Source organism: Penicillium vulpinum, assembly GCF_028829585.1.
Source record: "Penicillium vulpinum strain IBT 29486 chromosome Unknown utg000003l_segment0_segment0, whole genome shotgun sequence".
In the NCBI taxonomy this organism is placed as follows: Eukaryota; Fungi; Ascomycota; class Eurotiomycetes; order Eurotiales; family Aspergillaceae; genus Penicillium; species Penicillium vulpinum.
The window spans coordinates 6,745,585-6,769,882 of NW_026643243.1; the positions used below are offsets into that span (position 1 = coordinate 6,745,585).

General features: G+C 48.0%; 9 protein-coding genes across 9 annotated transcripts; 1 reads left to right on the plus strand and 8 right to left on the minus strand.

Annotated features, from left to right (window-relative positions):
- Window positions 1-242: 242 nt before the first annotated feature.
- On the plus strand, window positions 243-1,394 carry N7479_007584 (uncharacterized protein; the record flags this gene model as incomplete). The annotated part of the gene is made up of 2 exons (XM_057255278.1): window positions 243-470; window positions 552-1,394. 2 exons carry the CDS (start codon window positions 243-245, stop codon window positions 1,392-1,394), a joined length of 1,071 nt encoding a protein of 356 aa, XP_057109140.1.
- A 202-nt stretch (window positions 1,395-1,596) lies between these two features.
- N7479_007585 (actin-related protein 2/3 complex subunit 5 family protein) lies at window positions 1,597-2,262 on the minus strand (the record flags this gene model as incomplete). Its single annotated transcript, XM_057255279.1, has 2 exons — window positions 1,597-1,816; window positions 1,904-2,262. 2 exons carry the CDS (start codon window positions 2,260-2,262, stop codon window positions 1,597-1,599), a joined length of 579 nt encoding a protein of 192 aa, XP_057109141.1.
- Window positions 2,263-2,884: 622 nt separating this feature from the next.
- pmcB (putative calcium-translocating P-type ATPase(PMCA-type)) lies at window positions 2,885-6,688 on the minus strand (the record flags this gene model as incomplete). The annotated part of the gene is made up of 4 exons (XM_057255280.1): window positions 2,885-3,671; window positions 3,736-5,158; window positions 5,219-5,364; window positions 5,427-6,688. 4 exons carry the CDS (start codon window positions 6,686-6,688, stop codon window positions 2,885-2,887), a joined length of 3,618 nt encoding a protein of 1,205 aa, XP_057109142.1.
- A 2,545-nt stretch (window positions 6,689-9,233) lies between these two features.
- Window positions 9,234-10,943, minus strand: N7479_007587 (uncharacterized protein; the record flags this gene model as incomplete). The annotated part of the gene is made up of 2 exons (XM_057255281.1): window positions 9,234-10,104; window positions 10,174-10,943. 2 exons carry the CDS (start codon window positions 10,941-10,943, stop codon window positions 9,234-9,236), a joined length of 1,641 nt encoding a protein of 546 aa, XP_057109143.1.
- A 1,598-nt stretch (window positions 10,944-12,541) lies between these two features.
- Window positions 12,542-13,682, minus strand: eb1 (microtubule-binding protein BIM1; the record flags this gene model as incomplete). The annotated part of the gene is made up of 6 exons (XM_057255282.1): window positions 12,542-12,604; window positions 12,669-13,156; window positions 13,218-13,295; window positions 13,388-13,422; window positions 13,520-13,591; window positions 13,669-13,682. 6 exons carry the CDS (start codon window positions 13,680-13,682, stop codon window positions 12,542-12,544), a joined length of 750 nt encoding a protein of 249 aa, XP_057109144.1.
- A 778-nt stretch (window positions 13,683-14,460) lies between these two features.
- Window positions 14,461-14,775, minus strand: N7479_007589 (uncharacterized protein; the record flags this gene model as incomplete). The annotated part of the gene is made up of 1 exon (XM_057255283.1): window positions 14,461-14,775. The coding sequence occupies one exon, from the start codon at window positions 14,773-14,775 to the stop codon at window positions 14,461-14,463; it is 315 nt and encodes a 104-aa protein (XP_057109145.1).
- Window positions 14,776-16,238: 1,463 nt separating this feature from the next.
- On the minus strand, window positions 16,239-18,472 carry N7479_007590 (F-box/WD repeat-containing protein; the record flags this gene model as incomplete). Its single annotated transcript, XM_057255284.1, has 2 exons — window positions 16,239-17,220; window positions 17,271-18,472. 2 exons carry the CDS (start codon window positions 18,470-18,472, stop codon window positions 16,239-16,241), a joined length of 2,184 nt encoding a protein of 727 aa, XP_057109146.1.
- A 1,007-nt stretch (window positions 18,473-19,479) lies between these two features.
- Window positions 19,480-20,785, minus strand: N7479_007591 (NAD(P)-dependent alcohol dehydrogenase; the record flags this gene model as incomplete). The annotated part of the gene is made up of 5 exons (XM_057255285.1): window positions 19,480-20,357; window positions 20,416-20,457; window positions 20,513-20,572; window positions 20,623-20,650; window positions 20,711-20,785. 5 exons carry the CDS (start codon window positions 20,783-20,785, stop codon window positions 19,480-19,482), a joined length of 1,083 nt encoding a protein of 360 aa, XP_057109147.1.
- Window positions 20,786-22,354: 1,569 nt separating this feature from the next.
- N7479_007592 (uncharacterized protein) lies at window positions 22,355-23,720 on the minus strand (the record flags this gene model as incomplete). The annotated part of the gene is made up of 3 exons (XM_057255286.1): window positions 22,355-22,597; window positions 22,670-22,919; window positions 22,990-23,720. 3 exons carry the CDS (start codon window positions 23,718-23,720, stop codon window positions 22,355-22,357), a joined length of 1,224 nt encoding a protein of 407 aa, XP_057109148.1.
- Between the last annotated feature and the right edge of the window lie 578 nt (window positions 23,721-24,298).

Here is a 24,298-nt window from a genome sequence, read left to right on the forward strand (position 1 = left end):
ATCACGCTCAATGTACTATGCACAATATGCAAAATTCGGATGTAAAAACTGACACCAGGCCAAATGTCGCGAAAATACCAATTGGAGGAAGTCGACGGTCGACGGTCTGCGGAGAGGAAGCTCTTCCGCGTCAACAATCGACGTCAGTTCCGATCCCGCCATTTTCTGCCCGCCATCGCCGCAAACCCATAGACTTGCATGCTTGAGGGTTTAGAATCATCCATATCCATTATACAGCCACAATGATATCTCTACAGACGTTTCGTGCCAGTGTCTCAAAGCGATGCTTTGCCCCAACAATCACTATCCGAAAATATGCCAGCCAGACGCCTGGCAACCCAATGCTTGAGGTCTTCAACCGCAAAGCCAAACACCTCCAAAAAGATCGGGCAGCCCGGAATGTCGAAGAGAGTCGGAAAGTCGACTACCTGAAAGATGAAGTAGCAATGCGGTTATGTGAGCGCTTACTGGTAAGCCACTCAACGAAGCAAACGCAGAAATAGAAAAAAAAAGACACATCCACTAACAAGAGCTTCTCTCGCCATGAATAGGACATTAAACGTGACTTCCCAAGCGTTCTAGATCTAGGTGCAAATAGCTGCAACATCGCCCGAGCTCTCACATCCCCCAATCTTGACTCATCCATGCCGGAAGGAACCATCACACCACCACTATCAGAAAAGATCTCGAAGCTAACGTGCGTGGAGACATCGCACGCGCTGCTCCACCGCGACGAGAACGAGCCATTTAACAAGGAGATCGACATCCAGCGGGATGTTATTCCGGACCTGGAAACGTTGCCATACGCACCGAACAGCTTTGACGCCGTGCTCTCGTCGCTCTCAATACACTGGATCAACGACCTGCCCGCGCTGCTGGAACAGGTGAACACAATACTGAAGCCCGATGCGCCGTTTATCGCAGCCATGTTTGGTGGCGATACGTTGTTCGAGCTGCGCGGGTCGCTACAGCTGGCTGATATGGAGCGACGCGGCGGTGTGAGTCCGCATGTGTCGCCTCTGGCGGATGTCAAAGATGTCGGGAACTTGTTGGGCCGTGCTGGGTTCAAGATGCTTACTGTCGATGTTGAGGATATTGTGGTCGAGTTCCCGGATACCTTTGCGCTCATGAAGGATTTGCAGGCGATGGGCGAGAGTAACGCGATCATGAACCGTGACTCGGCACCGCTTTCGCGGGATGTCTTGCTGGCTAATGAGGCTATATACCGTTCTCTGCATATGGAGGACGGTGCGCCTGGTATCCCAGCGACGTTCCGGTTGATCTATATGATTGGATGGAAGGAAGGCGAGGGCCAGCGGAAGCCGCTGCCACGCGGCAGCGGCGATATCAATCTCAAGGATGTCCTTGAGGGAGGTAACATTGATAAACCATGAAGAATGGAAACAAAAGGGCCAAGAGAAAGAGCCCAACATTTTGTCACAATATACTAATGTAAAACTACGCTTAAAGCGACACTGGAAGATGTCATCCACAGGGATGTATGGAATGCAAGCCTCTACCAAGAAGATGAGAACAAAAAAAAAGTCAAATGTAAATCATAAGAAACGAACCTCCATCAGATGCTGTTTTCTCTGCTCAAACCGTCCGACGATCAGTCATGACCCGCACAATCGACCCAGTACCAGCAATCTCCACCAGCTTCTCGTGCCAGCTCAGCAGAACGCTCATCTGCTGACCGCCACCACCACCTTCAGCCAAGTTGCGAGCCTGGATCTGCGAGAAGCCAGTGTTCTCGGGCGAAACTGCCTTCTTTGGCGACTGAGTACCGGGAGCAGCCGAGGACATTCCCTTGTACCTGTATTCAATAAATCAGCAATCAAATCCACAACTAACTTTCCACAAGATAGTTCCTCCACCAATGGAAACAGTAGTGTCCACGTACAGGTATTTCATCAAGCAATCCGCCCGCTCAGCGCCGCCATCACCGCTGCACACGCCCTCCAGGATGCGGGTCATCTCGCCCTGTCGGATGCCCTGCAGCACATCAATGACGGTAGCAAGATGCACCTCCTTAGCGCGGTCGTCGCCGCCTAGCGGCGCCGTATCGAGGACCGTCCGCAGAGCACCCTCCGGGTCACCGCCGCGCAGCATCTGGCGGACCTGTGTCGCGGCATTGGTGGCGTCACTGGCGCTTGCGGCTTGGGGGAGTGTGGCGGGGAGGAGGGACTCCATGGGGAAGTTGGCCGGGGACTCGGGGTCCAGGGCATCAATGTTGATGGTGCGGTAGTTGATTTGCGACATGGTGGCGGTTATGGTTTGAATGAGGGAGGAAATAGTGGAAATGGGTCTCAATCAAGTCGTTGTTGGCCAAGCCAGTCGAATGGGTTGTTGAGGAAGCTTTGTGGGAGCTGCCTGTTGGTATATCGGTGCGGTGGGCGGAAGCGGGGAGATTAGTGACGTGGGAATGTCTCCGAGCAATATGAGATCCAATGGGGACAGGATAAAAGATTAATGTGTGTTTGAGAGAGACAGATATCAGATTAACTGATCGCAAACAAGAGAACTAGGTGAGTCGACAGGGCAATGCGGAATCAATTGGGAAGTCCACGGGAGACGGAGCTGGACACTTGGTAGACGGAGTGTTATGGCCTGAGGCAGAAACATAGTACACCTTCAAGCTAGTTGCCTAGAAGCTATGTTTTCTATATTATCAAGTATTTTGGTAAGTAAAGAGGGCTACTGAATTGTTGAAGATTTTTCATGTAGAGAGAAGTAAATTTCATAATTAATACAGGAGTGTCGTTTTTTTGGTGGTATATATACACATCACATCCTCTTCAAGCCCAGTGCTTATATACAAATAGCACAACAATAAAAGATCAAAAACCAACCAAATGCTAATAAATCAACGCTAAAATGACAACTAAGGAGAGGTCGTAATTGTGATAGGGGGCACGACAAGAGTAGGCGTGGCAGGACGCTCAGGGGACTTTTGCTTGTTCTGTTCAATTCTCGCAGGAGCTTCTTCGGGATCAGCAGAATCGGCCGGCTGGGGATTCAACTCGACTTCATCTTCTGACTTCCCCTTGCCGACAAAACGGCGAGTGAAACGCTTCACAGGCCTAAAGAATGACTTGATACCATGACCGATCACCTTGCACGCCTTAGCAATCGGGCGCAAAACAACAGTCATACCGCCAACAACGGCATTAAAAACAAGTCCGAAATGGTAGTCTGGGATAAGTCGGAGCACGATGGCCCAGGGCAGGCAGGCAATGGAACAGATAATGCACACACCCCAGAGGATGCCACTTAAGCGAGTTACGCCGAATGCCTGGCCGCCCACGTAGACGATCATGATTTGACCGCCGACCATGATGGCGTTGATTCCTAGGAACCAGTAGTTGCGGAGCATGCCTTCGAAGATATTGAACTTATTGTCGAGGCGGCGGTTGTTGAATTCGTTGAAGATCTGCATCCACACGAACGTATTGAATACCACGGTGGAGAGCTGCTTCGTGCGCATCTCGGGGTCGGAGCTGAGATGGGCATAAAGGAGCTTGTCACCTGCGAAATAGAGCATGAATGTGATGGCTAGTTGGTACACTGCTTGGCCAAGGATCATCTTCCACATGGTCATTGTGAAGAGAGAAGCGTGCTTGGGAACAGGCTTGCGGTCAAGAATTTTTTCAGTCGGGGCATCCGTGGCTCTGTATTCCAAAACGTTAGTAAAAAGTAAAAGCAAAATATAAAAGAACAAGTGGGGGGACTTACAAGGCGAGAGCGGCGAAAGTATCCATAATCAGGTTCACCCAGAGCAGCTGCACGGCCGACAAAACACTGGTATTATCACTGCTGTACACAGATGACACGAAGGTGAGTATCACGGCTGTGATATTAACCGTGACCTGGAACTGCAAAAACTTGGCAACGGCGTCATTGACAGCTCGTCCCCAAGATATTGCTGTGATAATGGACTTGAAATTATCATCCAGGAGAATAATCGAACTCGCTTCCTTCGCGACCTCTGTACCAGCAATACCCATGGAGAAGCCGACATCTGCTGTCCGCAAAGCTGGACCGTCGTTGGTACCATCACCTGTTACAGCGACCGTTTCACCGAGAGCCTTAAGCCGTTCGACCAAGATTCGCTTGTCGTCGGGGGATGATCGCGCCAGCACCTGAAGGCGCGGAACCACTTCATCCATCTCCGCGTTTGTAAGCTGACGGAACTTTGGGCCTTCCATAACTAAACCATCTTCTGTTTTGATTCCACAAGAAGCCGCAATAGCAGTGGCAGTGGCAACGTTGTCACCAGTCACCATCTTGACTTGGACGCCTGCCGAGTGGCATTTGCGAATGGCTGATGGGACTTCGGGGCGAAGAGGGTCTTGGATACCCACCACTCCGACCCAGGTCATATCATGGAAAAAATTCTCGAAGTTAGCTGAAAGGTCCTCAGTATGTTTGGCCTCAACTGGTGGCCAGGCTGTGAAGTCCTTGTAGACCATGCCAATCGTCCGAAGAGACTTGTGAGCGTAATTGTCGATGATCTCGAGGAGGCCTTGCTTCTGTGCGTCTGAAAGCTGCTCCACATCGGGCCTCTCTTTGGAGCTATCAATATTGATAATTTGTGTGGTACAGGCGCCGACCATCAACTCTGACGCTCCCTTGACAAGTAGTCGATAGCCAGCACCAGGAACACGGTAAACAGCACCCATGCATTTCCTGGAGGAGTCGAAGGGAATCAATTGGGCAATTTCAGCAGAGCCACGCTCTGAGACAAGGTCCATGCCCATATAATCCCGGGCCAACTGAAGCATCGCAACCTCAGTCTTACTACCGACGAAATCTATGGACCCGTCCTTTTCTTGTTCAAATGCAGTCGAGTTCAAAGCAATGCTCTTGATGATCAAATCTTTGATGGGAGCCGATAATTGCTGGGAAACCGCTGAAATAGTCATTGAACTCTTCACGTCTTCATCTTCAGTTCCCTGGCTGAAGCCCTGATTCGAGCCCCAGGTTCCGGCCACAACAGTCATTTTGTTCTGTGTCAATGTACCCGTTTTATCGGAGCAGATGACAGTGGCATTGCCCATTGTCTCGCATGCGCGAAGGACACGGACGAGGTTATTCTCTTTGACCATTCGTGTAGTAGCAAAGGCTAAAGCTAGCGTTACTGCCAATGGAAGGCCCTCTAGCGAAGAACATGGATGTCAGCCAGAATTCAAATAAAAGTACGAAACTTGGCACTTACCTGGAATAGCGACAACAATAACCGTGACAGCAACAATAAGAATATCCACAAACTCTTTGCCTTTATCAGCACCGCTCTTGTCCGGGTGATTAGGAAGATCGGCTACAAATCGGAAAAGCAGAACGAGGAAAAGAATACCAGCAGCCCTGTCAATTACCATCAGTAACTTGTACAAAAAAGGCAAAAGGAAGTAGGAAGATAAACTTACGCTGTACCCAAATATCCAATCCAATCTGCCAGCCGACCCAGCTTGACCTGGAGCGGTGTTGGGTCATTAGGGGTTTGCAGCGACAATAAGATCCGTCCGTAGGTAGAATAGGGTCCAACACTGGTGACAACATAGGTTCCCACACCTTCAAGTACCTTGCTACCAGAGATCAGGAACGGATCGAGTTTCTTAGTTGCCTTGCCGTCGACAATTTGCACCCAGACGTCTTGTCCGGGGGTCTTTTTCATTTGATCCGACTCGCCGGTGGCGGACGATTCATCGCACTTCACGCCATAGCCTGTGACCAGAATACCGTCCGCAGGGATGGAATCGCCTGCCTCAAGATGGAGGATGTCGCCGACCATGATATCGTAGATTGAGACCATGTTGGTCTTACCCGAGCGGGTGACTTTGACTTCACGATCATCATTCTGCTGGGATGTTAGCTGAGTCCAGTTTTTTGGAGTTGGTAAGGGAAGACTTGCCCGTTTGTTAAGTTTGGCAAATTGTCTCTCTTTTTGCCAATCGTTGACAGCCGTGACAACTGTGACAATCAAAATTGCCACGCAGATGGCAACTCCTTCCACCCAGTCGACGCCTGTGCCTTCTGATATGGTCGAGTATATCCCCAGGGACAGTGAGACCACTGCAGCGATAGTCAATAATATAATGATTTTGTCGTTATATGCAATCCAAAATAGTTTCAGCAACCCGGTTGATTTCCTTGCAGGTAGTTTGTTCTGACTGAAGATACGAATGCGATCTTCGAAGGGTGAACCATTACCAGCTGAGACCGGCGTCGGCGCCGAAGTGTCAGCTGGTAATGGAGCTTTCTCTGTAGATGTGGGTTCCGCCGAAGGTGCCACATCCTGGAACCTGACAGTACCATCCAGACACCCTTCGTCTATTGACAAACCGGCATTTAGATCTGTCCGTAGACCGCGTTCCAGACCATACAAGCCGCCCAGAGCATGGAATGCAGCCAGGGACTTTGGGTTTTGCATTTTGTTTAGTTGGCCTGGGGAAAACGCAAACCGATTATCCTCCACTTGGAAATCAAGTTCATTCCGAGGATCCGGTTTCAACGCATCCGCCAGCGATACATCGTCGTAGACGGCTTTGGAAGTATTGGCTGGGTCTACTTCAGAGTTCGCCCGCGAGCGAACTACAGTATCTGTAGAAGACGCGAATGAGTCTGCCCGCGGACGCAATGTATCGCCATCGATCGACTGTGACGGTCGATGTGAGGCATTTTGAACCATTAGCCGGCCTGGGTCCGGTGCATTCCATGCTGTATCTGGTGAGATAGGAGAAGTTGGGCTGGGATTTAGATCTGTAGGACCCGACCACGCAGAAGAGACTGTGGATATAGATCGCTGGAGATAAAATGAAATTAGATAATCAGCGAAAAAGTTTAGGCTTGTATAGGATGGCTTGAGTGACCAACCTCTCTACCCGAAAAATCTGTCACTATAACAGGACTTAATAGTGAGCCCTGGCGGGAGGTATCATTGTTTGAAGAAGACATAGTGTGAATCACACAAAGTTCTTCCAGAAGAATATGCGAATCAAATGCAACAACGGCTCATATAGAGGTTCATGCAATAATCTCTGATATTAAAAACGTCTCGTGTGCCGTCGGAGTTGCGAGACTACCTTGTTATCTTTTCCCCTCTCGATGGGGCTGTGTACACTACCAAGGATGCCCAGACGCCGAGTATTTGGTCAAATTTCTTCTGGCAATTCGCAACGAGGGTCTTTGAAAAGAAAGCCAAGTATAAGAGGGATATAAAATATCCACTCGAGAAAAGCAGAGCAGTCGCAAAAAAGTAAAATATAATATGCTTTTGAAGTGATATTGTCAGGATATTGCCACTTATCTATCTAGTTTGGGAGCACACAGCCCCCTTTGGCGGTAATAATCTTTGTTTGCTTGGAACAGGGGCTACGTAAATCTCCCGTGTATGATGTGAGAATAGTATCACGTTTGAGAAGAAGGCGAACTTCATTGAAATTTACCCCAAAACCCCCAGGAATGTACTCTCTAAGCGCCGGGCTTTGTTTCTCTAACTCTAGCTCCGTTTCTTTCCATGCTACATGCATAGCGAGGTATGGGATCAGTCATCGAATAGCGCTACGCCAAGTCCATCTATCCAATGTGACGGCGTTTCGATCAAATTGGGTTTTTCAATAATAGTGGGACCTTCTTGCTGCGCCTCGATTCTCAACGGACCCAATCATTTCGCTTGATAATTGTCATTCGACAAAATATGTATCCCATTGGCATTATTATTGTTTTTAGCAATGAGCGCAAGTAAGGAGGCGAGTTAGGGTCTGGTCACATCATGAGGCTTGCACCCGTGTTCGTTGCTTGGAGACGGGGAAGTGTCCACTTGAGCGGTTAGACTGTGTCATGGGCATGCGATGCTATTGTGGCAATACATCTAGGCACACGAAAGAAATGATTTAACCTCGCAAGCCACAGCTCCGTATGTAGTAATCTGATGTTGGTAGCCTGGGTGAAGGGTGAAAGTAGGCGTGGAGAACAGGGGAGCAAAGATCGCTTTGTGGCGCACATTGTGGCGGTGCGCTTAAACATGTGGCGGTGCGCCTCATACATCCCATGGCCAGCTGGGCGCCTCATGGGCTCTATTATGACCTAAGAGGCAAGAAGCTTGCCCACAGAAGGGCAGTGCAATAGGTAGCAGTGATATCGGGCCAATTCACCCCAAGACGGGGCTGCTCCAGCTTTCGAGTAGTTAGGCAGAAGGACGCGTACTCTAACACAACAGCTAAGGAATTGACAGTGGGTGGAACAGAAAGTACGACACAGATTTGATCTTCCACTCGTGTAAGTTCAGATAAACGAGAGGTGATGCCAAGATTTGGACAGATATAAACCTACCAAGCCCCCAAGCCTCACTTGATACGAATCCTGAATAGCACCTGCACCCACTCCCAAACATATGCCACCAAAGTCCAGCTTCCATTTGATACTCGAAATGCATTTTTCTTGGAAGTGAGGCAACCTTTGCAAAGCGTTCAAGGGAGAACATCTCTTTTGACTCATAGCGAAAGAAATATCAAATCCGACTGCAGCGGCAGTAGCTGGTCTCAGATGGCAATACGATAAAAATCTCACATGTCAGATGAAGCAGTCCTAGAATGACATTACCCAGATGTAGCTTGCAATGCAGGTATTTCTTACCGGCCTTGCCACGTGGTCAGCATGCATGGTCTGTGGGATTCCTGAGGCAAACCCTAAAGGTATGTGACACAGTGAGCATCACCAGTCCAAATTTTGGGTGATTTCCCTGTCAGGAGCCTTCTATACGTCTGGGAAATGCACAATGTTTCATATACGAAGCTCGATGACTTTAAAACTACATAGATTATCCAAGTTGATTTTGTATTGTCTAGGCCTTGATTCATACACATGGTCATCCCAAGAGAACGAAGTAATATATCTACAATGACAAAGACATCAACATCAAGTGAAAAGATAGTGAAGAAAAGATAATTTGAACAAGAAGCAAGAGAAAAAGGAGAAGAGAGAAAATAGAAAGAGGGGGGGGGGGGGGGTATCAATAGTGAAAAAAAAAGAAATATAACAAAATGGCAATCAAAGACAGGAAATGTGCTTTTACAATGGCACAAAAAATGTAGAATCGAACAAAAATTAATAACAACAAAAAAAGCCACGATCGGGGACAAGCCCCGTAGTCCGATATCACAGAGGGCCTACAAACTCCCAACCATCACTTCATTTCCATCGTTTCACATGTCCCATATCACAGCATTGACAAATTACTCAATAACCTCAGTAAAGCGGCTGCTTCGACTCCCGTCGAAACTATGCAAACTGCGGCCGAGGCCATCTGGCCGCGGCGGCGCAAAGGGAATTGCGCTCTGCGGTTGTGCAACCGGGTGGGCCGGTGTGACAGTGACCGGAGTGGAAACGTTGACCGAACTGGAGATAGGGAGATGCACGACGTTGGGTCGGGTCGGTGGGGTATGCTCCTCAACCTCGCGAGTGTAGTTTGAATCCAGGGGCATGCCATATTGCGAGGATGGGGGCGGAGCATAGAAAGAGGTCGATCCGATTGGTCCCGATGCTGGTACGGTGGGGGACTCGCCATCTATTCCGCCTCCATATCCATCGCCGCCGTGGGTGTATACGGGAGGAAGTTTTCTGCCGGAAATCTTTTGGAACCCGCGCTCGCTGGGGACAGAGTCGATGGTGCTTCCAGAACGGGTTGTTGCCGTGGACTGACGCCAGCGCTTCATGAATGCGGGGGCCAGGTATGAGGCTGTGAAGAGGGGGTCGTTGCTCTCACGCCTTTGAGACATTTCTCTAGACCCAGTCCCTGCTCCGGCCCCAGCTGCTGCGTCACCTAACATAGTGGGACGTCCTATTTTGCCCATCAAGAATCCTCGGCGGCGGAGGAAGTAAAATAGAAGAAGAAAAATGAGAGCGATACCAGCAACTGATCCTACTACACCGCCCACGATTTTAGGTGTGGCGGGATTGTTTGTCGAACCAGGTCCGGAGGCTTGCGTCTCACTTGTAGTTGGCGCGGCTCCAGTACCAGTCGCTGAGTCAGTGGGCCCAGAGCCTCCATATACATCTGATGAAGAAGTGGTGTAATCTGTGCTGGAGGTGGGGGTCGTCGAGGAGCTGGAATCGGAACCGTAACTGGAATTATAGGTGGAACTGGGGCTGGAGTCGGAGCTAGGACTAGAATACGACCAGTAATTGTGCGCCTGGGGTGTCGTTGTCACAACAGAGAGAATAGAGGTGGAAGAAGCGCCGAGACGAGTAGAAGTCCATGCAGACGAATTGATGACTGTGGCTGACGAAGATCTTAATGCTGACGGAAATTGACTTGTGGGATTTGTGGAGGTCAAAGAAGTTTGGGTGGAGTTCGTGGAAATGGTCAAAGAAGTTTGGGTGGAGTTCGTGGAGACAGTCAAAGAAGGTTGAGTAGCCTTCGCGGAGATGCTTGAAAAAGACGTCTCAGATAGTGGCGAAGCTGTCGGCTGGGTAGCAGAGGCAGGCGTTGTCGAGGTCAATAGTCCTAAATCTATAGAGATACTGGCACTCGCAGTCGCAGTCGCACCTGCAGCCAAGCTGTCCGAGCTTGGTAGAGTGTAAATAGCACCCGTAGAATCCGATATCGTCATCGAAAAGTCAGTAGCGGTCGACTTGAAGAGGGTCTGTGAGCTCGCATCGACTATCTGCAATACAGTCTCGATAACATTCGGGTCGGCGGAGGTCGTCACATCCCGCTTTTCAAGCAGTGCATCGGATTCGTTCATGTCATGCTCAAGACATATAGAGTTTTTTGAGTCGCAATTTTCAGTCGGAAGTATATCAGTGGTGAGGATGGGGTTTTGAAATGGATCATCTTTTTCAAGTAAATCGGAGGCATGCTGTTCATCAAGCTCAGCTTCTAGGCGACGCCTGGCGCTGATTATCTTGCTGATGCGCGAGTGACGGAAATGACCATGAGCCATGTTGACAATGTTTCCATACACGTGCACGTAAATTGCCAATCATATGCAATGGAATATCAAGACAAAGAAGCAAGACAAAGAATGTATCGTTGATCCTCACAGAGGTTGAAGTTTCACAGTATTGCGAAGAATGGGATGGTAAGGTTGAAGTTGGTAAACGTAGTCGGTAAACGTCAACGTAAATTTAAATGAAAGAAAAACACGTTCTAGCGTGCGCAAAGTTGGAGTGGAAAGATCGATATCAAGATCCGAGAAAGGAATGGCCCGGTTGACAGTATGAATGAATGGATGTTGGCAAAAGTGTAGCCAAACCGATCAGATCAAGAAAAGCGTCGGATGAATAGCTTTCCAAGAGTCTTGTGGGATATGGCACACAATTATGAAGGAATGGCAATCGTACAAACGACTAAGCATGAGTTAGTATGAACTCAATGGGGGCAAGCCCCAAGGTAAGCAAACAGATCGACCTCGGGGCCTTGAATTGATACCAGTCAACACATACCTGGAGTAAAAGAGTGACAAAAGAATAGTGGAATAAAAAAAAAAGAGAGTCCAGTCTCCAGTCCTAATCCATATTGTGGTTTTCTTTTTTGGATATCTGTTGGACCCGAAAAGAGAAATATGGAGCGTTTAATATGAGGGGGTAAGCAGCTCGGGGTTGACAATCTCTCAGGGCAGTGTATGGTCACACTGTCGGCACAATTCTCACAGTGTCAAGAGAGGACGGAATTCAAAGTCAAAAGAGCAAAAGAGAAAGCAAAAAGACACGAAAGAGAAGAAACGAAATGGGGGAAAATGATGAAAAAGACCCAGACCGAACCAGACAATCCCCTATCGAAGCCTAGTCTACTCCGTTCTCCGTAGGCGACCCGTGTTGACGAATTGTCAAACTAGTCTCCGGCAGATCCTTTTTTTCTTCTTCTTTTCCCCTCCCTAATTTTAGGAGATGGTTTGGAATTGAATTCTGACCTGGATTCTAAAGAAAGAAAAAAAAGAAGCAAAGAAAAAACAAAAACAAAAGCCAGCTCTCTCAACGCAGGTACCACAGCGGATTAACGAATTAGAAAGTGACAGGGCCCAGATGAGGTTCTAGCCAAGGAGACTAATCTATTTTGGGATTAGTTTACCATGCAGGTTTAATTATCATCGACTGACTGTCAAATGGGATATAACGGGAGAACAAAGGTAAGGGGAATATAGGTTACTTGCATATGTTGTAAATATGTGTTTGTCTCAATTCAATGTAAATACTTTGGACATTACTACATATTACTACTCCGTACATTACTTTATATATGGGAAATTCATTTGTGTGAGACCACTCCACCCAATCCCATTGTACGTTGTGTATGGAGTACGGAGTACGTAGTACTAAGAATCATTCGCCGATCCCATTCCCCATAAACCTATTTTAAGCCTAAGTATCAGACCACTTGCAAAAAAAAAAAAAAAAAATTGTATGCACTTGACTCCAATGTATCTACGTGCTCAGCTCGTCTTATTTGACAATGGAAGACAAGAAAGAATAAAAAGACGCGGGGGTATTAATAACGGGTCTTTCCTCCTCTCGGGCCCAGAACTCATTTCGCTTAGAAAGTTTAGAAAGTCTCGAGCTCATCAGCCGGAACTTCTTCTCCTTCAGCGGGGATCTCGAAGCCGTCCTGTTGGGAAAGCGCATAAGCGTCAGTTTGGGGATTCCTCAGCGAATAATTCAAGGGAACGGACCTCGGTCGAGTATAGAATTCCCTGGATGTGCTTAACAAGCGTATCTTCTTCCTTTTCGAGCTCGGGGTCGGCCTCAATAGCACTCTGGAGCAGCAGTTCAATGTCACGCAACTTGGCAAAGTAGAAGTCGCGCTCCTTCTCCAGTCCTGCGATCGCTTCCTTCTGTGTCGAGATCTCCGTCTGCAGGGCAGCAACGGCTGCTCCACTGGCCCCAGCAACGGCAACCCGGGGACGGACGCCGCCGGCTGTCGGGGTGACTCCACGGCGTGCACTACTGGCAGACGGGGCGCGCGAAGCGGGGGCTCCTCCAACGGAGGCAGGGGCGCCGGAGGCCTTGCGGCGCCCAACGGAGTCGTATTCACCACCGGGATAGTGTTGGTCCCAGTATTTCTTAACCCATTGGAGGAACTCAAGGTTGTCCTGCATGCGGCACTTTGTGAGGGACTGGACGGGTACAGGCTTGTTGACCTGGTGGCGGGCGAAGACATCTGGAATGATTGGATATGTTAAAAAAGGGGATTGGCCGATCTGGAATCCGCCTTCACATACTCTGAAGAATCTTGAAGTTCTGCAGGTAAGCATATTCAGTGTTCACGTTGAACTTGACCCGGGACATGGGAACATCCACTGAACAAAGAAATAGACCAGTCAGCATATGTTCCACTCCGTACGGGATCCGTTTCTCTCAATTGTTGCGCCAATTCGTGGTGATTACATACTGAAAATCGAATCGAAGACCTGGCAGAGGGCAGCACTACAGACAAGATAAGACGTTAGCCCATCTGATCTATATAAAGATTGACCACCCCCGCGGGCCCTTTGAAGTCGGAGAGAATATTGATCAACCATACCCCGTTCCACACTGCTCAATCTTGGTAAGGTTCAGCTGCAGCAGGTTGTTAAGCCATGCCAGCAATTCCTGTCTGAAATTATAAATCGATCGGCGTCAGTAAGGCTGTATCTGGTCGCGAGATGGCGGGGAATAGGAGAAAAGCCGAACCTGGATTCACCCATGATGGTGGGGTAGAATAGTTGTCAATCGAAACGCTAAAGCGGAAAATAAGACTGAGATAAGCGCTAAGCGGAAAAGAAACTTGAGAAAGATATTACACCGCAAGACCAGGACTTCTTCTCAGTCTCTGCTTGTGTGGTTGATGGGAAACAGCAGAGGGATTGTTTTGATGCTAAATCCCACGGATCACACTGGCGCTAGCCCACCTTTTCTAGCGAATCACAGATTGATTAACTAATCAATGCCTTGATGCCTGAAGTGTCAGGTTTACGTGACGTATCATATCGTAGCTGGGATATTACTTCGCTGCATGAAACTATTACATCGTGAAGTGAGGAACATTCCACCGCAACAGGTCAAATCTTATATATCAAATTTTACATCGTGCTGTCGCCCAGAATATCAAATTGTAGGCCCATGCGTTGCGACTTCAGTGACTGACCGCTGCTGCTACCGCCTTGCCCGCCGCTATATTTGACAAGCAGAAATGGTCGATCTATTGATCTTAGCTGCCGTATCGCCTCAGGCGACGACAAAACTCGCAAGAGATTGGAAATCGAGGTTATTGTCGCGATACAAGATATCCGATAATATATGCTAACCTTCGACCACACACGCTGTATATGGGATCATACCAGAACACTACACTGGGTCATACAGATTACGATTGAAGAAAAAAACATAGTTGAGACCTATGTGATTCTCATACATGATACCAGATGAAAACGCTTCCAATGTCCATATTATTTTGGTATATTTCAAGGGTTGCGTACTTGTTAGCTACTGCGAAACACCATCCGGAATTGAACGTAGAAATTGATCACAGAGACTATTGAGTACGTTCGACTGGTGTGTCGGGCTCCAAGCCTCGTCTTCCGTTGAAGCGATCACGGTTTCAAAGAGCCCGTTGATCATGCTGGAGTAGTGACCTGCCGCTGTTCCGTAGACGGCGTATTCATTGAGTAGGTGACGAGCAATATCGATGTCCCGGAGCCATTCAAAAGCAGCAGGGTTGTGCTTGTAGACGGCGAGAAAGATAGAAGGTATCAAGGCTGCCTGGATGAGAAAGAACCTGATTTGTTTGTTATAGAACATTCGGAGGAAACTATGTGATAGCGTGCGTGTCACATACATTGCATACCAGGTCGTAATTGGTGTGTTGCTGACTTGCCCGTCTTGGATAGACTGAATAGTCAGGTGTGCACTCTCGAGGCACAGTAGTCTACATTGCTCCTTAGATTTATTCTGAATCGGCGGGTTGGATGTATTTTCCCTATATATTACAGATGACGCCTATCGAGTCACAAACGGCCGGAAGAGCAGAATGTGAAAGTTGTAAAATCTCCATAGAAGCCGTTGAGCCGAGGCTGTGACAGCATCATGGAATCCAGTCATATCATAGTTCCGTACATAACTGGGCACAGTGGAAGGCCAGCTACTTAGTTGGGAGTCACCTTCAAGAGCATTATCTGGTGAAACATACGGGCTTGATATCAGCCGCTGATAGATATTGTTACTGACTTTGTGAAATTGACTCTGGGCCAACGAGACCGAATATGTTGTCAAACAGTCGGCACTGGGGGGTATCTCGGTGGTCGCTGCTGTTATATCCCGTATATATAAATGACAATATTTTGGAAAAGGAGATCAACACGTTTCACATCTCCATATCCCCCTCCGACCCAAACGAGGTATTAGCTTTGTACCAATCCCCAATGCGTCCGACATATGGAGAAATGCGCGTAACGCCAGCTTCGGCAGCAGTGAAGTCAAATTCAAAAAAAAAAAAAGGGTATTGATGATGTAGCTGGGATATTGCGGAGCCCATCATCTATGTACATACTTCAAGTTTTGAAAAATCTTTTGGCGCAAAATCGGAGGTCAGCCCTCCGAGCTTGCTCATAATCATGGCGCCTCGAAGACCGAGTTGAAATCTCAGGATGTCATTTGACGAAATTTGTGACCCAATTTTTGCTCATCGTACGGGGTCAGAGGCGGCACACTGGATCATAGACAACGGCTTTGGCAGCGGAAGCATCTTTTCCGCTTGTTTACCGCACACTGACTGTATGAGTGACTGGTTAGTCTAACTCCTTGCCGACATTTAGAATCCCCCGTAGAACTATTACGCTAGAATAAGAGGGAAGGGGGAAATGGTCGCGTATCTAGTCGTCAGACTATCACTTTCTTTTTACGCTGTCGTATCCTCAAGGTTCGGGGGGTATAGCCTAGCGTTGGTAAAGACATGTATGACGGGGTAACACCCTAAATGATATATGCCAGTGTATATATACTCTTGTGTTGATGCAATATGTGTAGGTATAACAAAGAAGAGTAACAAAGAAAGGCGAGAATCTATTTTGCCAATATTCCAGGATCTGATCCAATTTGTACCCAAGACCGAGAAACCTCAGATCCAACTCCCATAATCCAAGCAATGTATGATGATGATGATGATGATGATGATGATGATGATGATGACGACGGAGCAAACCCACAAAGGGGAAGAAGCAGCGCTGAGATGAAAAACAAGCGGTATATAAAGAAATGCAAATAGATCACTCTTCCAACAGGTCAATCCCGTCTAAACCATATCCAAAGTCTATAATGACAGCCCGGGAGTCCTGGCTCGTTGCAACAATGCGTCGATAATCGGACTGTACGCTCAACATCCAGCTTGTGGTCCAGCCAGGGAAATTGATGGACATGTTACCCGTGTCACGGTCAAAGACCTTGACACTCATGTCATAGCTACCGCTGATGATACGCTTGTTTGCGCTGTCGAGATGCAGAGATCGAATGAGGCCCGTATGTCCGTGGAGCTCGTTGACGAGCTCGCCCGTGTTGGCATCGAATTGATAGATTATGCGGTCGTTGCCGCCAGTGAGGATGGTCCGGCCATCGTCACTGAATTCGACACATGCGAGGCCACGGTCCTTGCTGGTGAACTCCTTGACACATTGACCTGAGATCACATTCCACATTTTGGCAACACCGTCGCCGCTGGCTGACACTATAAGGTCACCACGTAGCTGCACAGCATTTACTGGCCCTTCGTGACCGTTAAGCTGCCTTAAAAGAGCACCGGTGTTTCGGTCCCACACACAAATGGTGGTATCCTTAGAGCATGAGACGATGTATCGGTCATCAAAACACACATCAAGCACACCGGCGTGGTGACCGGAAAGGCGACGAATCGGTCGGTAGTCATCCTTGACATCATACACGATACAGGTAAAGTCTGAAGACCCCGTGACCATGATCTCCTCATCAAACTGGAGGCACAGGATTGACGCACTGTGGTATATCGATTCTTCTTCCAATGGAGCGGTAATTTCCGTTGTCTCATCCAGGGTGGGCCATGGCGGGGTAATAGTCAGAAAGGGGGAGCTCCCTGTAGCCTGAGCAGTTGGACTGTTCACTGGACCACGGCGGAAAGTACGAGCTGCGGGTGGCCCAATAATTTTCTTGCATGACCATGGATAGTGTGCGTCCCACACACGAACCGTCCGATCACGGGAACCAGTGATGATTTTATCCCTGCAAACTTGTTAGCAATGTACAACCTCAGTGGATCAATGTTAACTTACTCATCAAATTGAGAGCAATAGACGCTGTCCTCGTGACCTTGAAGATAAATGGCTGCAGCCTTACCATCAGCCCAGCGCTGATCGAGGGCGCGCCGAACAAGAAACTTCTTCTTCCAATCCTGGTTGGGGATTGATTTTCCCAAGCCAGATGACATCTTCACCTTAGAGGCCGTCGCACTTGCTGGCCGTCGGCCATGTGCATTGCGGAATACCTGTCTCCAAACATGAGGAGAGGACGCACGATACCAAGTGCGAGACACGAGCTCCGCGTCCATGAGGGAATCAGGGTCTAAATATGAAAAAATTTGGGATGTAATCTCAGCCGGAAGCAGAGGTATAGGATCTGGAGAAACAAAACCCCCAAAGTTAGTAAAACACGCGCGCTGCCTATCAAGGGATTCATCCTTACCAAGTCGCATGACGCTCAGCAAATCGGCATCTGACACATCCGATTGATCGCGCAGGTCAATACAAATACCGCTCTCCGAGTCTTGTGGAACCCTCATATCGAGCATCTGTCTCTTGTTATCCAGTTCCGCTTTCGCCACCCGCGCAGCCTCCCTTTCCTCATTCTGCGCTGCGGCTGCAGCACGCGCCGCTGCACCCGCAGACATGTGAGTTGGTAGAACTGGAGGTGCCTGGCGCCCACGGCCCGGAATAGGGGCATGGATTGAGGCGGTGGGGGCATAGAAACTATGCAGGGCAGACACACTATTCAAAGAAGGGCGCCGGTTGACGCTGTAGCCCTGGTGCCAATTTGTTTTCGTTGACCGGGCATCCCAGCTACCGGAGGCCATGCGCTTATGGTTTGCATGGTTCGAAACATCGTGGAAGTGACAGTCTTCATCGTCAGCAACCAATTTGATGTCCTCGGTGATAGGAAGTGTTTGCTTGGAAGGCTTATTTCGAAGACTGACGGACAGGCGGCGGCCGAGAGCGACCAAACCATCCACAGGATGCTTCAAACTCGAAAAACTTTTGGCACCACGGCGCCGCGGGACCCCGTTTGGGAACGGGTCCATCACTTCCACAACTGGCGCATGGTCATCCTGGCATATTTCCATCACGTATGGCTCCTCCCATGTGTCCAAAGTGAGCTCTTTTGACATCGGCACGGCGTGGCCGGCAGTACGGGGGCGGGGACGAAATGACAACGAGGAGCGTCGCCTTGTGGAAGTGGCGTTGGTCTCTCGTGGCGACATGGCTGAAGTCGTTGTGTCGAGGAGAAATTAAACGATAATTGAATGAATCTGATCACGAATATATGATGGCGGTTGTTTGGACAAAGAACGACAAGGCTTTTTGTTGAGTCCGGTCTATTTATCGTTTATCGAGCGATCTGACGTTTGATCTTGGGGGGGGGGGGGGGGGTTCTGTAAGATAAGTCTAACAAAATGTATATATCAACGACAGTTTGCGAACTCCAAGGACCCAAGGTAATAAAGAAAGATAGAAAGAGAGAGACAAAATCAACGAATGAACTACAGAGAGAGAACAACAAAAAAAAAGAAACGAAGGCGTAAGGAGAAGATAAAAAAAAGGGCGGAAGAATTCCAGAAAGCTAGAACGGCCGGATCTGAGTTATCGGGCGGTGAATTGGGGAGGAGTGATTGGTTCGACCATCACGTTGCCAAGTTGTCACTAGTACTAGGATTGTCATACTAGTCTACTATAAAAATCAAGTATTGAGTACTTTGGGAGTACGCACCCCTGCATGTTCAGAATTTTTAAGGAGCCGGGGGGGCAAATCCTGTGGGGGAAACGGAAGAACGGAAGTGCGGAGTAACTGTGACTTGGATCATCATAATAAATCTATTGCGGATCTAAGTACCGACTACTCACACCATCTCCGGTGGCGAGTACTCTTTTCGGGATTTTTCTATATTCAGGCAATGACAGGCTTTTTTGTTGGGCTGATTCTAATATTGGTACATACTTGTACATAATGCAGTCCAGCCTGAATTCGGTGTTCGACCGCTTTGTATATTCCTTTCAGCCGGATTCGCTTGAGAGAATGTTGCGTACGGGAAAAGCGAAAATCAATAGTCCAGTACTATTATTGGAAAAAAAAAATAATTGATTTCAATCTCATCAGAAAACTTCCTCGATATGAATTAACACCCCTAACCAGTCCTCTAACCCCACTCCTTGGTTTTGTATGTTGACACCCCGACTATATACTTATTCTCAATACTGAAATATATCCCCTTCATCCAAAGATCTTCTCATATCCGGTCAGAGTGAACCGATAGTGGACATCGCCCTTCTTCATGCGTAGCATAGCCTCCTTGAGCCCCGCCTCAGAGATGGCAATCTCCTCTACCCAACCCTTGAGGCCCTTATCTGCAGCCAGCTGCAACATCTCAAGCATCTCCCGGCGGCTACCCAGGTGACTGGCACCGATGAGAACGCCATTGGAGATCAAGTTCTGGGCCTTAATGACCTGACCCTCCTCCTCAGGAAGACCGACACTGATCCAGCGCCCGTGGACATCCATCATGGACAGATAGCGCGCAAGATCGAAACCCTCGGAAGAGTTAGCGCAGTTGATAATCAAATCAAATGAGCACAGGTGCTCCTTCTCCCATCCGGCCTCAGCAGTAGCAATGTAGCCATCAGCGCCTAGCTTAAGAGCATCGGCCTCCTTAGCGCGAGAGCGCGAAATAGCCCAAGTCTCGGCACCCAGCGCCTTAGCAAACATGATTCCGAAGTGACCAATGCCACCAAGTCCAACAATTCCAACCTTCTTGCCAGGACCGGCACCGTTGCGTACCAAGGGTGAGTAGGCAGTCAGTCCAGCGCATAGCATAGGAGCGACCGCGTTGGTCTCAAGTGCGTCGGGGATGGGGAACACCCAGTGCTCGTGTGTCCGCACGTGCGATGAGTATCCACCCTGGCTGACGATGCCGCTGTCGGCCCACTTCGAGCCGTAGGTGTCCATAGGCTCAACCTGGCAGTATGTCTCGTTGTCGTTGCGGCACTGCTTGCACTTGCCGCAGGAGTAGGACTGAGCGCCAACTCCAACGCGTTCACCCTCCTTAATCAGGGTGACCTTAGGTCCAACACGGATTGCCCGACCAACGATCTCTAAAATGGTTATTAGAATCTGGCACTAGCTTTTGTTTTTCTCTTGCGAAATTCGTACCGTGACCCACGCACAGGGGGAACTTTTGCGCGCCCCATCCTCCTATAGGAATGCATTAGCCAGTGTTTCTACATGATATTCCAATGGGATAACATACCGCTGATAGTGTGCACATCACTGCCGCAGATACCACAAGCCTCAATCTTAACGTCGACATCTATACTGGGTTAGAATTGGGAAGAAGCATAGTGGCGCAGCCTAACTCACCATAGTCACCGAAAGGCTTCAGCTTGAACTATTCATCACAATCTAGGTAAGCGCATATCCTAGCCAGAACATGGAAAAGAGCACATACGTGGCGCTTGTGGAACTCAGTAAAGCTATTAGGTCCATCGACCTGGAAGCCCTCAGCTTCTTCGGGGTAGGGCATTGTGATAGGAATGAATGATTAATTTCAAAGAAGTCTTTGTCAATGACTATTCTCCGGGATACAACAAAGGAGTATATACGAGAGAGCCAAAAAAAATTAAGAAAAGAAAAGTAGAAACCAAGAGACAAGCGGGGTGGAGGGAGTATATCAACGCCACTAAAATTTAGACCCTTGCGAGCGGGGATCGTGAAACATTCCCTGTTCTTCCTTCGCGGGATATAGTATCCAAATCCATCGTGGCATTGCTACATTATACTGCTGTTTCCCTCCAGTCGGACATTGTCCCGTGGACCCGCTCCACGGGGCAAACTGACAACCGAGGGAAATCAGAGTGCAGGGCTCGGGTTTCGATATCGCCCGAGAGACGAATACGCTGAAAGGGATCAAATGGTCTGGAGCAGCGTGGGGTGGTTTGCTTTATTTGGTGGGGCAAGATTCTAATAACATCCATGCTACGTAGCTGATAATGCTAGGTCGTTCACAAGTGGACGGGTTCTCGTATCAACTCCGATTTAGTAATTTTTCCACCTATGAGCTTGCGGGGGCCGATTTGGCCTTATCCAAGATAAGAAGTGGGATGATATTAGGGCTTCGGTTTAGGGCTGCGAATTTACATGGGTGTGGTCTAGGTATGTCAACATTGAAGGGATCAGCAGCCACAGTCGAGGACGATAGAAATAAGCACCGTCACGATCACAATGTATGGCTGAGTAAATCGGAACGGTGGCGCTGCGTGGATCGCGTAGCTTGAGTTGAGTATATCTTCAGAGAAGGCACCTGGAGTGACCAGATCTAGTACTATGGGAATATTCACTAGCGGCTCTTGGTTATCTGGGGTTTGCAGTAGCGATTACAATGCTACTTTGGACAGGAGAACATCCCCCCTCTTCACACTGCGGACTGCATGCACATCGTACTCGAGATCCGGTATTGAGGGTATCTAACCGCCTTTGAAACCTGAGGAACCCTGTCACATCAGTCAAGGGAATAAGCTTTTTCATTTGATATGGCCATATTTTGCTGCTTGCTCCTTTCTGACAAAATCTAATGGGATGATGAATGAAGAACAGATAAGCCACCCAGGTTTCACTGGCCCCTGGCCCCGGCCTCCGGGGTCCACGTTAGTGAGGCACAAATATTGGCTGGTCACTCGGAACTTTATCTTCGTACTTTAATTACCATCTGGATTTAAAAAATAATCCAGAGCACATCAAAACCAAAGGTCATGTGCCTTTATTGACAATCCAAGCAGCAGATGTTGTACTCATAATCGGCGAACATGTACCATCTTTACTACTACTGATCAAATTGATTATCAAAGGCAAGCAAGTAGATCTGCAACTTTAGGAACTACCATGGAATTCTTCATCTGGCAAGACATACATACTACCTATGTAGTTTGTATGTAATAAAGTCGATATAACTAGATAAAGAATTCCCCCCACAAATCAAGATCAAATGCCCCTCAGAGACACCAAGGGAACTCAGCAATATAACCAAGCCAATCAAAGCTATACGGGACTGCGGAGCTCAATTAAGCTTCCCCGCGTAGCCAGAATTATTGTGGTCTTAGGGCCGAGCGATAGTAGTGAGATGATGGCCGAGAGGCCATGCCCAACGAAGCAGTGAGTGCATCATGTCGTAGTATTTTTTCTTGTCAATTTGATCCATATAACCATTCAAGGTTGACGATCTGACTTCGGTAAATTCTTTAAAATTCAAGACCGGGGTAAATTGGACTTGAAATCTACCATCAAAGTAACCATATAGTACACGGGCACAGCATTGTTGGTCGAACACTATAATCATGGTCTATATATCTCGCAAGATATTAGTAAGACATTGTTCACACAAGATATAGAGTTAGGGGTACATCGAACGTACTGGGAAAACTTCACTGAGATGCTCTGGCTGAGTTCCGTTGGTGAGCGATTCTATTTGACAAAACATGCCTCTCAACCCCCAGCTAACTAAGGCTATGAGTTCAGCAGCCGAGGGGCGATCACGACCGCATAAGGTCACATCTACCAGAGCCCACGCATGGCAGTTGAGCGGGTTATTTAGCTCCATTGACCTGGCGATACTGATTCCGTGTTTCTTGTCGGGGAGATCAATATTGTATAGTCTTTGGTACCTGGATGAAATTGATCAGCCTGAATAATACAAGTTTCACATTCCCCCGGGAATAAGAATGTGCCATTTACCAGTAGACTTTCCAGTCATCCGTCTGGTAATTGCGGATATCCAGATCCAAAGCATTCACAATCCCCATTTCATTCTTCTCGCCTTTCTCGTTACTTTCATCATTTCGTTCGCAGCTCTCGTCAATGCTCTCTTCGCTCTTGTCGTCCTCTTCATCACTCTCACCATGCTTTTGGGGATCCATAATTTTCCCTTCTTTGGCATTGTCACTGTCTATTTCCTCACTCAAGCTAGCTTCCATATTATTCGGGTTGTCCTCTCCATCGCTTATCTTGTCATCTTTAGTGTTCCCAAGGTGAGCCGATTGGAAAATAGAATTCTCATCATTCTCTTTTTCTTGGCTTTTTGCTTCATCCAGCTCATGTAGACAAAATTCTGGAATACTCCAGTCCTGGTAGTCCGTGAACACACGCCGAAGTAGATAGTTTGCACTGAGAGTTCCCTTGCCGTAGATACCTTTTTGAGATAGAAACCAGTCCCAGCTTGGATCTGCACGTATCTTATCTATCTTCGGTGTATTTCTTCGCGGCATGAAATAACGCGTAACAGAAGGAGAAGTTATACCAGAAGTAATATCTAGATGATTGAGGTCAATCCGGAGAAGCTGTAGACGCTGCTGTGGGATAAAAGACGTTGTTATTTCCTTCATAGATGCAAGCATGAGTTCAAGTATCTGGCACCTCAGTATAAAACACCAAGTTTGAGGGATTTTATTTATGGGGGTATCGTCCATTTTGGTGGATTGCCCGAGGTAGAAATATTGAACAACCCGTATATACGGTAGTATCACACATGGGGAGTTGGAATATATGGCTAGTAATAAGAAGAAGTAGAGTGTATATGTAGTTATAATATTTAGGTAGTTGAGAAGAGGAGAGGGAGAAGGTAAATAAATAGTCACCTAGGCAAGGCTAATTGGGCAAGGTGAATTTAACCTACTAAGCCCTAAACAGTGGACCGTTTCCTTCCAAGGCCAGCTACTAGTACTGTACTAGTAGGCTTTACTATCCCAGTGGACGTACTCCGCGGTGGAACTAGGAACAAAGTATATTTTATTGATTTATGCCAGATTAGGAAATTAGTTAAGCTTCCAACATTAGAAGAATTTAAAGCGGGAAACTTGAATGATGCAGCTGTTGCGTTGTATGTCGCCTCAGGCTACGATATCTGCCTCAGGTAGCCACACATTATAATCTTGAACGAAGTACCTAGACAGGATCATTCAAAACGCAGTCCCATGGAATTGGTCTAAGTGGGCTGGAGTGATTAAAGCTTCTGTGTGATGGCGCATACGATGTCAACGAACGGTGC